Source organism: Panthera leo, chromosome C2, assembly GCF_018350215.1.
Source record: "Panthera leo isolate Ple1 chromosome C2, P.leo_Ple1_pat1.1, whole genome shotgun sequence".
Lineage (NCBI taxonomy): Eukaryota > Metazoa > Chordata > Mammalia > Carnivora > Felidae > Panthera > Panthera leo.
Genome location: NC_056687.1, coordinates 14568507 through 14582564, shown reverse-complemented (window position 1 = coordinate 14582564; position 14058 = coordinate 14568507). Strand labels below are relative to the sequence as shown.

The 14058-nt window shown below is 38.2% G+C and overlaps 2 protein-coding genes across 2 annotated transcripts; one reads left to right on the top strand and one right to left on the bottom strand.

The window, feature by feature from the left end:
* Positions 1 to 6541: 6541 nt before the first annotated feature.
* On the bottom strand, positions 6542 to 6988 carry LOC122198502 (keratin-associated protein 13-1-like). The gene has a single exon (XM_042903167.1). It carries the CDS (start codon positions 6971 to 6973, stop codon positions 6542 to 6544), a length of 432 nt encoding a protein of 143 aa, XP_042759101.1. The 5' UTR covers positions 6974 to 6988.
* A 5503-nt stretch (positions 6989 to 12491) lies between these two features.
* Positions 12492 to 13037, top strand: LOC122198517 (keratin-associated protein 13-1-like). The gene has a single exon (XM_042903185.1). The coding sequence runs from the start codon at positions 12543 to 12545 to the stop codon at positions 13035 to 13037; it is 495 nt and encodes a 164-aa protein (XP_042759119.1). The 5' UTR covers positions 12492 to 12542.
* The last annotated feature ends 1021 nt before the right edge of the window (positions 13038 to 14058 follow it).

Genomic DNA, 14058 nt, shown 5'->3' with positions numbered 1-14058 from the left:
AATTTAAAGAGGGAGGTGTTAGAGATGGGATGGTATCATGAGTATGCTAATCTTAATTAGAAGTTCAATTAGTAAATTTCTATGTATAAAGTTCCCATTTCCTGATGTGAGGAGAGTTTGCAGTTGGAGTTCCCAGGCTCGTGGAGGATGAGAAAGCAGGGATTTTGTTGCAAACGTCCTCTAAATTGACTCAATTAATAATCAGTCAATTTCGGCCCATTTCCATGGTTAGATGTAATCTGATCCCATAAACAACAAGCTCTTAAAACTTAAAAGATACATATTTATTAATGTTGTGAGCAGAGAGGGTAGCACACACCTACACACTCATATATGCACACAAAATCAGCCACATCACCGTATCCCTACATTTCTAGCCACCATTGCACTACAGGTGTTAGCCACAGCAATAAGGCAATAAAAACACATAAGAGGCATAAACACTAGCAAGGGAACAGGAAAACTTTCTGTATTCATAGGTAGAATGACATAAAAAAAATGTAATGAATCTATAAAATTACAATTAAAATCTGTTTTATTTCTATATAATAACCAAAAATATGTGAAAAATCCAAAGTATGTTATATGAATAACAAAACATATAATCTACATTTCAAGATTTAAGATTTGTATATTTTATACTATGAAATACTGCAGAAAGAAATTAAATAAGATCCAAATAAGTAGAGACACATATCATGGATTGAAAGACGTTTAGTATGCTTAATTTATAAATTCAACACATTCTGAACAAAACTGCCAGGAGGCATTTTTATAAAAATTGAAGAACTGATTCTAAAATTTATATCATGCAAAGAAGCAAGAAAAATCACAATCATCTTGAAACAGGAGTAAAGTTGGAAGACTTTCATTATCTCATTTAAAGAGAGATATATAAAGGTATATTAAAATATTGTAGTACTGAAATAAGTATAGATAATTAATCAGTGAAACAGAATAGAGTTCTAGAATGGATTCACATGTATACTGTCAAATTTTTTTAATGGAGATGTCAAATCAACATCTTTGTAAAAAATATCTTTTTGGGGAAAAATGTCATTTCAAAAATTATATTAGAACCAGTGGTTATCGGGGCACCTAGGTGGCTCAGTTGTTTGAGAGTCCAACTCTTAAATTTGGCTCAGGTCATGATCCTAGGGTTAAGGGATCAAGGACTATGTTGGCCTCCTTGCTGAGTGTAGAGTCTGCTTGGGATTCTCTCTCTCTCTCTCTCTCTCTCTCTCTGCCCCTCCCCACACCTGTTCACACTTTCTCTTTCTCTCTCTCAAATAATAATTTAAAAAAAGAATCACTGATATAGGTAAAGAACTTAAGAAAATATATGTGTTGATACCTTTCATAGACATATATAAAGACTGAAGTTTTAAAGCTTCTAGCAAAAATAAGGATATCTTTCCAACCTGATGTGAAGAAAAACTTTTCTTGAAGAATACAAAAAAAAAAAACAACACAATAAAAGAAAAGTAATTGATAAGTTTGATTTCATCAAAATGAATTTTTTTTCTTATCCAAAGTTGTCACTAAAATGAGAGAAGTCATAACTATGAGATTATTAGCAGTATATTTATCAATGGACTGATTTCCAGAGTAAATAAAGAATTCCAATATCCTAGTAAAAAAATTAATATGGCAAAACATGAATAAACACTACACAAAGAAGTCACAAGGATAGCCAATGAGCACAAGAAGGGGTGCTCAAAATCATTATTCACTAAGTAAATGCAATTTAAAATCACAATAAAATACTACTCACATCCAGCAAATGGTTAAGAGAAAGAATGATGTCAATATTGATGAGAATGTGAAACTCCCAGAAATGTAGAACATCACTGGTGGTAGAATAAAATGATAAAACTAACTTTGAAAAACTGATCAGCAATTTTTTCTTTAATTTTTTAATATTTATTTATGATCAGCATTTTCTAATAAAGTTAAACATATGCTCACTCTATGACCCAGAAATTCCATTCGGAGGTCTTCCTAAAAACAAGCAAACAAACAAACAAACAAACAAAAACACTAAAATCATAAGCCCACAAAAAGACTGGAACAATCAATGTTCATTGCAGCTTTATTGATTTAAAAAGTTTTCTGTAATCTTGTAACAATTCAATGTCCATCCACAGGTGAAGGACTAAACACATTGTCATCTATTTGCACATTTATTTCCACAGAAATAAAATGAATAAAACATATGTATCATGGAGAATCTCAAGAACATTATGTTGAATGAAAAAAGATGGACACATCTAAGAACATACTGTATGGTTTAATTTTTAGGAAATGCTAGAGGCAAAATCATTTTATAATGACAGAAATCGTTACAATAGTTGGCTCGAGTTGGCAGGGATTGGTTGAAAAGAAACATAAGGATACTTTCTGCCATGGGAAAATGTTCTATATCTTGATCGGGTAGCTGTAACTAGTTATAAGTGTATACATTTGTCAGAAACATCAAACTCTACCATTAAAATCTGTTCATTTCATCGTGTGTCAATACTAATTGAATAACAAAAATTATTTTAAAAAACTAACAAATCGGACAATCTCATACCTCTGCCTAAAACCATTCAATGGTCCTTGCTGCTTTCAGAAGAAAGTGCAATTCTGAGCTAGACCACTGAAGACAAAGAATGGCCCCCAAATCTTTCTGGCCTAATTTCAAGGCATTTTTTCATTTTCTTTCAATGACAAGACAAAATGCCATTCGGTGTTATAATGTACATCTCAAGACTGGGTCCTCAAAATACTCTTCTCCAAGCGCTATCTATCCATTCCCTACTTACTCTTTCAAGCTATTTCAAATTCTATTCCTCTGGGGAACTTTTCTTGACCTCTAAGACTAGGTGCATATCTCTCGATGTTATTTTAGTATCAGAAACTCATTCATAGCTCATTGTTACTATAGTTAAATATTTCTTTAGTATTTGCTTTCTCTATTAATTTTCAGGCCAGTTAGAACAGAGACCCCACACCTTTTCTTACTATATTTTAAATTATGGAGTAATACACAAATATAATCTAAATTTAAAACATATTCAATAATACACATTTCCATTTCACAGACTCTGACTCATGGAAAAGGCTCAGTGAAAATGTCACGAAAACTAATGATACTGACAACATGTTTGGCAATGTGTTCTGAGGCATGACTAATTAGGGAAAAAAAAAAACAAATATGAGGGCAAGGAGTTGGGGAGGATCAAGCTACTGTCTGTAATCACTAATGGGATAAACATTAATAAATAGAACTTGTTGAAATCAAGTTCCTAGAAAGGATTCATGGAAGCATTTCCTGGGAAACTGGTTACACTTATTCTTGGAAGTCGGAATTGGAAACCAGTTGGCAGACAGATGATTAGCAGCTTCCGGAATTATACTTGTGCACGCTGCGGAAGCCGGGACCTAAACCCCTAGGTTCAAAATCCGAGGTGCTGAGCATCTCTGTCAAAGGACGCAGCAGGAGGAAGCCAGATAAGTGCCAGCTGGTCTCTGTCCATTATGTGCAGTAGGATTAACTTGGTGAAAACTGGAAGATCACGATTCACTATACTCTACGGAAGTATAGAAAGAAGAAAGTCTGTGCTCTGGGAAATTTAGTATGTGCCAGAGACATGGTATAGAGAAGGGGGTAGTTTCCTGAATGGTCGTGGCAAGACATCAACTCAGGAGTTATGTTTCTTGTAGAATATTACAGGTTTCTTACCTTGGCTATCAGTGTGAAATGGGATATTGTTATAACTTCAAGTGTAATTGTGGTGTTGCAAGTTTGCTATCCTCACCGTTGAATTTTGCTCTTTTTGAGCACTTCATAATATTGCTATCTATTCACAGTCAATCAGTCTTTGAGGTTTTTTTTAAGTGTTTATTTATTTTTGAGAGAGAGAGACACAGAGCACAAGCTAGGAGGGGCAGAGACAGAGGGAGACACAGAATCCGAAGCAGGCTCCAGGCTCCGAGCTGTCAGCACAGAGTCCGAAGCGGGACTCGAACCCACAAACCGTGAGATCGTGACCTGAGCTGAAGTCGGTCACGCAACCGACTGAGCCACCCAGTCGCCCCAAGGGTTTTTTTTTAAATATATAAATTTGCTTGTTTATTAATGTTCGTAGATAGAATAACAGTTCCTCAAATACACCCATATTCTAAATCTTGGAATTTGTGAATATGTTACTTTATGTGGAAAAGGTTAGTAAGGTAGCAGATGGAATTAAAGTTGCTAATCAGTTGACCTTAAAATAGGGACATTGCCAGATAGGCATGACATAATCTTAAGCATCCTGAAAAATGGAAGAGAGAGGCAGAAGAGTAGGTCGGAGTGAGGCAGAGTAAGATCGACTTGACCCTCATTGCTGTATCTGAAGACGGAGGAAGGAGAAAATGGGCTAAGGAATGCATCTGGGCACCAGAAACTGAAAACGGCAAGAAAGTAGATATTCCCTTAGAGCCTCTGGAAAGGAATGCAGCTCTGACAGCATAGTGATTTTAGCCCAGTGAGATTGTACCGGACTTCTCACCTATGGGACTATAAGATAATAAATGAGTATTGTTTATTCCACGAATTTGATGTAGTTTTCTTTGGCGATAACAGAAAAACTAAGACACTAGTATATTTCTGAAAACCAGAAAAATTTCCACCACTACATCTAAAATCTGGAGCCATTAACAGAGGAGACATTTGGCCACAGCTTGGCCAAAAAAGTTTTGGCTGCTCCCCATGACTGCTATGCCCTTGCTTATGTTTTGGGGTAAAAATTGGATTCTTTCTCTTGGTTGAAGATTATGGGCATGATAACAACTTGGATCGTTAAAATTCACGAGCAGGACCGTTTACAGAGGAGTTTGCTGATTTTAAATTTTATAATGCGACGGACGATGAATTTTTCCCCCAAATCTTCTTTCATTATGCCTTTATGTGTTCCTCTAGCCATGTAAGTGTCATGACTATTTCCTAAACATGATGGGGGAGGAGGGGAGAAGATGAGGAAGAGAAGGAGCATATAAGGGAAGACAGGATCTGAGAGAATGCATGGAATAAAGCAATTCTAATAACTCTACAATAATCTTCTGTGTCATCTAGTAAAATTCTATCTGGCTCTTCTCTCAGTTTCCTCCTCTATAGAGGAAGTAGGTTGAATGTGATGAACCCGACAGCTCCTTTTACATTCAGATTTTATTCTGTAGGTAGGAAAGGAGGAAGTAAATAGAGCATGGTGAGATATACTGAGATCAACTTAGCAGACTGGGTGTTTTCCAAGCTTCGAGTACCCTGCAATCCATTTCCTAATTTCGACATGTTTGAAGACCATATCAAATAAAAATAGGCAAAAAAATATTTAAACATTGCTTGTTCTGTGTGAATATAATGTCTCTGGTTGCTATCGTGCTGTCTATGGTAGTATGTTATGCTGTCTGTGTTATCTACTATATAGTTAGTATCTATGTTACATGTTAGCACCTTACATTTATAACACTTGGATGTAGGAGAGAATCTGGTACAAATAAAGAATATCTCATTTCATTTCAATATGCAGCGGAAACAATCATTTTCAATGATAATAAAGGTTTCATGTATAGAGTTAGATTCACTGTGTATGTTGGCAAAGAACCCAGGTGCAAGTTCACACCTGCTGAGCCTAGTTCCTTCCCAGCTAGGTTTGTTCCCATCTAAGTTGTTCTTATACAAATGGAGATAATTTGAGCAGATTGAAAACAGTAATTGGAGTACAGGGATTTAGTCAATTAAAAAAAATATGTGACATACCTTCACTGTGATTAGCTAAAGCTCATAGGTGCTCTTTTCTGAAATTTTACACCCACACCCTAGTCTTTCATTTGAATAACCTGCATGCACAGCTTCATCATGTAAATCTAAATTTTGTTCGCACATTCTTCAAATTTCTCTGATGCATAATGTCTCTATGATGTCTTTTTATGCATGGTCTATATTTATTGTCTGAACAAGACATTCAAATCTCTTGAGATATCATTGAGAAAAAGGCTGTACCTAGAAACTGTTGGCATCCAAGGAAGTCCTGCTTCAACAGGAGAAAATACCCAAGCCCAACCAAAATTAGCTCACAGCCTTTAAAATCTGAGATTTCCAACGGCCATTACCAGCAGTAATGATAACACAATTCCTACTTGACACATCACTAATAAATAACAACATTGACAGCAGATTTAGACAGCAGAAAAAAGAGTTTATTAAAATAAAATCATTTGACTTTTCTTCTATTTTTGAGAGAAATGCAAAACCATAAATTCTATCAACATGCAATTTGAATTACTAATTAATCTTGTAGTCTGACAGGGTTCTTCTATCAGCCGGTGTTTGAGAGCAGGCAAGGTAAAGTTGGTGGCAATCAGGGAATATTAGATGCTTTCAAATGGAGAAAATTAAGACAATAGATAATCTCATCACAGAATCTGCCTGTTTCAAATGGATTTGGCTCTTTGACACACTAATCAGTAGAAGCCAGATCTACAGAGTGCGCATTACAAGATGGATGGAAACTTCTCAAAGGAAAATAGATTGGCGACAGAAACTGGATCCATAGCTCAGGGAAGGGAAACCACAGACTCTATAACCCAGAGGTCTGAAGCCCTGGGATCCATAGCCCAGTGAGTAGCAGCTTCTGGACCCAAAGCCCACAGACCCAGGGTAAGCAGTCCAGCAGGGGCTGCAGAACGTGGAGGTCCTCGGGAGGGAGCAGGACGTCTGGCAGGGGCTGGACACCACGCAGGACGTCCGGCAGCTGGTGGGCTCACAGCAGGTCTCCTGACAGCCGCTGTAGAGGGAGGAGCCCAGCTGGCAGGTGCTGGGAGAGCAGAGGTCAGTGCGGTAGACCAGGTTGCTGGGGTAGGAAGAGCCACAGGAGAAGCTTGGGTAGCGCAGGTAGCCCCCAAGGGAGCGGGAGGAGAAGTTTCCAGAGCAGCAGCTGTAGGACATGTTGAAGGGAGATGTGAGTTCACCTGAGTTACGGTGAGAAGGCTCTGAGGTTGAATGTCACCTCCTAGACTGGGGCATTTATATACCCTCAGCAGCAGGTGTGGTGGCCTACATGGTCATCCTTTACGTATTTGTGCGTCTTCATTTACATATGTGTAACTCAGAAATCTCTGTAATTGCAGCTGGATAGTCTCCCACATCTTGTATTTATGGGTCCTATAATTTTGGTGTTACAGCCAAAGCCAATGAACTGCTCCTATGTCAGAAATACCGTGACCATTTGACATTAATGATCATCCCATCTAAGCCAGGAAAGCCTTTCCTTTCCTCTTGTCAGAATCAGAATCTTCAGGTATTTTGTTTCCAGCAATAATGGGCACATACTTTTCTCAAATGGTAGGGAATAAAATATAACTATTTTCCTTCTTTGTCAATTGATCAGAGGCATAGTTTTGGCTTTAATAGGAACATAGTAAATACTGACCTTACTTGTCACCATGTTTTCTCATTTTCCAAAATTATTGTCCATCTATATCCACATTCTCTTACACAATATGTCTCAGATCCAATGGAAGGGGGAAAAGATGCCAGCCAATCATTGACTGTTAAAGGCACAGAGAGAAGCCTGGACATTTATTTGGAGACATGGCTACAGTGAGGGACAGTACCAAAACAGAATTGCAAGTGGAGATCAGTGGGGGCCTTTAGGAGGAGAATCAAAGAACTAAGCAATATTTAAATGAGGGAAGAAAATAATTGGGTTTTAGATTCCATATATCTGATATGAAGCCTGTAGTCCTAATAGATTCTCATCCATACGTGTATCAGCCCTGAGAATTTCCTTCTCAGATCCTCAACTGCAGGAGGCTTAGTTGACTAAGGGCCCCATTGTGCTATGATACAGCAGAGATATTAGAGAAACTAGGTCCTGGGACACATGGGATGTCTCTGATTCCAGTTATGAGCAAAGTACACTATTAACCTATGTTACATATGCCTCTTAGACTCTTTTCTCTGTTTTCATTCTTTTTATGACTTTATGCTTTAGCTTGGGAATTTCTTTCTACCCCATCTCCCAATTCATTCATTTTCTGTTCCGCTTTGTTCCCTCTCCTGATAAAACATATCAGTTAAGTTTTATAAATCAGATATATTGTAAATTTCCAATATTTCAATGAGGTTCTGTTGTGTGGCTTTTAGTTTTCTGCCAAAATTCTCAATCTTACCTTTACTTCTTTAAACATAATCATTCCTTAATAATACCTTCCTATTTCCTATTGTTAAATTCTTCTTCACGTAATTATTTTAATGTCTGATTTTGAAATGTAGACCATGTATTTCAGATTGTGTTTTCTGGTGTTCTCTTTTGTTTGTCTTTTCTTCTCATATTCCCACAATATTTTGAGAGGTTAATAGATATATATTTGTGAAACACACACACACACACACACACACACACACACACACATCCCAGAATGATGTACCCTCTTCCAGAAAGAATTGACTTATGCTTCAGGCAGGCTTCTAGGATAAGGTCACAGCACCCTGGGTCGTTTTAATCCAATCAGTGGTTGAGATAGTTCATACCTGGGCTTCAGTCCGTATGAAAAAGCTGTTTATTAACAATTCAATTTTACTTCTAGGAATTGGCTCTCCAAGGTCTGGGATATTTGCCATGACCTCAACTCTGGTAGATCCTGAATTCCAATATTATTTCTTAAGCCCAGTGAGTTTATGGAATTCTCTTAGCCTCTCAGTCAGTACTTTCAAAATCAACATACAACTTTAAGCGAATGGCAACTCCAGATGTAGGTTCATTTCTTTTGACTTAGTTCTGGCCCATATAGTACCTCTGGGACTCTGGCATACTTAGGTATTTTCTATTCTCATTGAGAGAAAAGTTTCAATATTTTAAGCAACATTAACTTGCTAATTATATGTAATTTTGAAAAATTTTATTTTAACGATACATAGGAATGATTCAAATAAGTGAGTTGCTACAGTGAAGGTGACCACTTAAAAGTCGTGTTATAGTAGTTTCAATGGTAGTAGACGACACCTACCAAATCCAGGAGATTCAAATGCTACCATTGTGAGCGTCCAGCCTTTCTTTCCAACTCTGTCTGCAATTTCCGTACCACGTACACACACTTTACCCTGCGTTGCAATATGGCCTAAATTGACCATGTCCCTTCATCCCTGCCTGCTTTTCTCATCCCATTTTATTTTCCCAGACCTTTTCATATTTATTGTATCTAGTGACACCCCATCCCTAACCAAAGCTGTCGTATCCTGCCTACCTCCCCTGGGTAATCATCTGTACGCTCCAAAGTGTACTGATTACTGGGGTAGCTACAAAACTCTACCCGAGGATTTGTTTCACTCCATAAGGGCTTGGTGAGCCCTGTGCAGGGAATTCTCCACTAAGATTGAATTCCAGTCGTCCTGGCTTGGTAACTCGCCTGCATTGCTTTCCTTCCATTGTCTACCACACTTCGCACTCCCTGCAGGTAATTACCAGATCGACTCCCAGAGGAACAACTTGCATTTGAATCCATGTTCTCAGCCATTGCTTCTGGATAATTTATAGAAAAAGAAAAAAAAACACATACTTGGATACCTCACTGATATGCTTATTGAGAAATCTTCAATGTTGCTCCGCTGTATAAAATTTAAATTAAATGATCCCTAGGGAGAAATACCAAGCATATATTACAGACAGAAATGTGCTTGATAACTGCATGTAACACATATAAGAAAAGCAGCCATGACATCTTTGTCTAATGAACATACTTTCAAGAATGCAGAATTCAAATGCTTCTAAACTATCTTGGAAAATAACCATACATTTTATGGCTATAATTGATAATACATAGTGAGTCGAGAGAATCTTTAATTAAGAAGTATGGGTTTTTGCTTATTGAACTTCTAACCTAAAAAATTAGTAAAAGAAGCATCCCTAGCATGTTAGTGACTGGTCACTTGAAGAACAGCAAGTCGGTGCCAAACGTTGTAACTCTCAACTACGGATGAGATTCTGTTGGAAACATGCCTCAAATACGAAATCCATTTTATTCAGAGTTTCATGATGGGACTCTGCTATCAAAAGATCAGAAGCCACTACAGGTACAGCCCCGAGTGATAAATTTTATGTGAAGTATCACAATTTTTAATTGCTGATAAATAAATCAGTTCAAAAAAATGTGGAAGTCTATGCTATATAAAACAAACAATATAATCTCTGGGTCCAAGGTTAAGGAATTAGCCCAAGGTTGGGGAATTGACAAATCTTTTTGAAAATTATATTAACTTAATGTGGATGAAGATTTAGAGATTTAGAGGCAAAAGGATGAGAAGAATACCTCTTGTTAAGAAGGATACTTGAACAAGGAACCAAGAGTAACTGAAGACAAATTCATTAACTTTTGCAATTTGCCTAATACATCTATGCTCCCTTTTAACCCACAAGTTTTATCTTCAAGATTATTTTGCTTTTTTCCAGCTTTATTGAAGTACACGAGACAAATAAGCTATATGTATTTAAGGTGTATGATGTGATATTTAGATATAAGTCTACCTTGTGAATGATTATCGAAATCAAACAATTTTTGATTTTTTGCCATTCCACATGGTTACAATTTTTGTGCATGTGGTTAAAACACTTGAGAATATCTTTCTTAGCAAATTTTAACTATATTAACATGGTATTTGTATTATTAGTAACTACAGGTACCATGTTGTACATTAGATCCTCAGAATGTATTCATCCCACATAACTAAAACCTTGTACTCTTTGACCAACACTAAGATAATTTTAAAGAGTTTTGTTTAAAAGGAGAAAAAATTGGGAAGTAATAGTACCCACAGTACTGTATCAATAGGATACTTTGCCCATTTGCTGACGCACAGAGCAAGGAGAAATTCCAATTTTGAAGGACGGAAAATCAAGGACTCACCAAGTAGCGGTTTGAATTGAGGTCATTTACTTCTCTACTCAGTCCTCTTCCTTCTAGAAGGTCTAGATGATGCTACTTTTAAAATGGGTACAAATTATTGAGAAAATTCGATAGTTGTTATCATTACCGTTGTGAGTGTATTAGAGTTTTATTAGAAAGTAAAATAAGAAAATATTGACATCAACCATGATACTACATTCTCCCGGGTCTAAAATATTATTTCACTGGTTTCATTTTATTTATTTATTTTTTAACTGACATTATTTTAACATGGAACTTAGAAAGCAGTTGGTTATACTCTAAGAATACGATAGATTATCAAACTTAAAAAACACTTTCAATTTCTAGTTCGACAATGGCAAAAAAGAACAAAACAAGAAAGAAAAAGGAGATAATCAAACTTAACACAGAAAAAACAAGAGTGGAAAGTGGCGGGGGCACAGATTGAGTTGGAGACAGAGAGGGACAGAGACAGAGACAGAGAGAAAGAGAGAGATATTCATGTACCCTGAGGAAAAGGGACTGAAAAGAAACATTTAGGCAAGAAAACGTAGGGAGGTACCTGGCTGTGCAACTACCAAAATAACATTCAAACCCTGTGCCGTAAAAAGCTAAGACATTCTGAGATGGTAGAAGACCTAGATATTTATAAATGAAGATGATAAAAAAGGATAGCACATCAAAATTCATAAGGTACACTACTGTTGAAAGTTTTTGAGTATAAAGACATCAGGGTGTAACAGATCATCATTTAAGAATGCGCTAGAAAAAAGGCTAAACTCCCTAAGCTTATATGGTTCTCTTTCCGCTGTTCCCTGCCCTCACCATAGTGGTGTGTTTTTCTTGACTGCCCGGAGAGGGACTTAGATTGATCCTCCCCGGGGTTGTTTCAACCGCGCCCTTTTGTTGTCACCCCATCTTTAGGTATGTGGCAAGGTGCCCATCAATGTCCGGTCATCTCTCTCGGTCTTTGTTTTACGTCTTTTGTCTCTCTTCATTGGACAAGAGACGCAGTGGGTAACTAGTGCTTGGTGCATCTCTCTCCATTGTTGGCATAACAAATCACCACCAAGTAATTTTGGAGCATGGGAATGAATGGTGACAAGGGGGAATCTTTCAAGGAAGGCTCCATCTAGGTAGAAACTGTGCCCCCAATCCATGCACCAGAAAAAAAAAATTGATGTGTCTCATTCCCCACTCTTAGGAGGAAGGTATCCATCAACAAAACCAGATGTTGATACACAAGAAGCAGATGCAGGAAGCACAAGCCCGAGGAAAATCTCTCCTGGCTCTGGTGCTTTCCTCATCATGATGGGATGATCATTAATGTCATACAGTCACGATATTTCTGACCTAGGAGCAGTTCATTGGCTTTGGCTGTAACACCAAAATTATAGCACCCATAAATACAAGATGTGGGAGACTATCCAACTGCAATTACAGAGATTTCCGAGTTACACATATGTAAATGAAGACTCACAAATACGTAAAGGATGACCATGTAGGCCACCACACCTGCTGCTGAGGGTATATAAATGCCCCAGTCTAGGAGGTGACATTCAACCTCAGAGCCTTCTCACCGTAACTCAGGTGAACTCACATCTCCCTTCAACATGTCCTACAGCTGCTGCTCTGGAAACTTCTCCTCCCGCTCCCTTGGGGGCTACCTGCGCTACCCAAGCTTCTCCTGTGGCTCTTCCTACCCCAGCAACCTGGTCTACCGCACTGACCTCTGCTCTCCCAGCACCTGCCAGCTGGGCTCCTCCCTCTACAGTGGCTGTCAGGAGACCTGCTGTGAGCCCACCAGCTGCCGGACGTCCTGCATGGTGTCCAGCCCCTGCCAGACGTCCTGCTCCCTCCCGAGGACCTCCACGTTCTGCAGCCCCTGCTGGACTGCTTACCCTGGGTCTGTGGGCTTTGGGTCCAGAAGCTGCTACTCACTGGGCTATGGATCCCAGGGCTTCAGACCCCTGGGTTATAGAGTCCATTGCTTCCCTCTGCTGGCCTATGGATCCAGATTCTGCCGCCCTACCTACTTTACCTCGAGGAGCTGTCAATCCTGTTACAGGCCAACCTGTGAATCTGGCTTCTATACGTCAACTTGTTGAGGGTCCAGATGCTTCTGAGGATTGATGTCAAAGTCTCTACTTGGCACAGCCATCATTTTCATTTCCACCAATTACTACTAATCTTTTATTCCTAAATCATCAGTTTCTTGCATCATGGACTTCTGGCTGACTCTGAACTTAATGCGTATTCTCAAATTAAGTTCTAAATTCTGTACTAGTGATTGAATACATGCTTCATTGAAATGCAATTGAAAATGAAAATTTTAATCTAATAAATGTATGTAATCCGGCACTCAAATATATTGTTCATTTTCTTTTTATTATTATTATTTGCTTGTAGTTGTTTGTATTTTATGGATTTGGGAGATTTAGATGAGTATCAATATGACTCTGAAACCAAGTTTGTGAACTTACCACATGATAGATTTGAGCACATTTCTGTTGACATTGGATATGTTTCCTGTTGGGGGTAGTCATTTCCTGGAGGTCTATATTGTACATGTCTCACTGTCAGTGACATTTGCCTAAGAATAAAGGACATGCGTTTTTGCTGATAAAGGAACACAAAGAAATTGGTGCATAAACTAGAAATGCAGACAACAAGAATACGATGTAATTTATAAGGTGAGGCTACACATCATCAGACACATACCTCAAAGTCTAGAATCTGAGTGTGGATTTTCAGCAGAAAAAAAAAAAAAAATGAGCTCCCAGGTCAGGTGCTATGTATGCTCTCTGTTGGTTAGCATAAGTGCCAGGGTCTCTGCCTGCCACAGGTGAAGTGTTCCCGAGCCTTGCCTATAAACATGTGTAAGATTCACAGTGATCTTAGATGGGTAGTAACTGGGTTAAGGAAGTGTGGATAACCTCCTAATGCTTCTCCAAGGTTCAACCTGAATCAGGCAAAGAGAAACACACCCAAGCAATGTTGAACAAGCATTTATGTTTATGAGGCTTAACTTCAATCTCTGTCTCCCCAAAATAAGCTGAAGTCAGAAACCTGGGTGCAGGTGGTTTACTTGGCACAAGATCCCAGGGAGCAGGTTTGGGAGATCATGGA

Bases quoted from the DNA above. Each gene is read 5' to 3' on its own strand.
- LOC122198502 (XM_042903167.1), bottom strand. From the start codon at position 6,973: ATGTCCTACAGCTGCTGCTCTGGAAACTTCTCCTCCCGCTCCCTTGGG.
- LOC122198517 (XM_042903185.1), top strand. From the start codon at position 12,543: ATGTCCTACAGCTGCTGCTCTGGAAACTTCTCCTCCCGCTCCCTTGGG.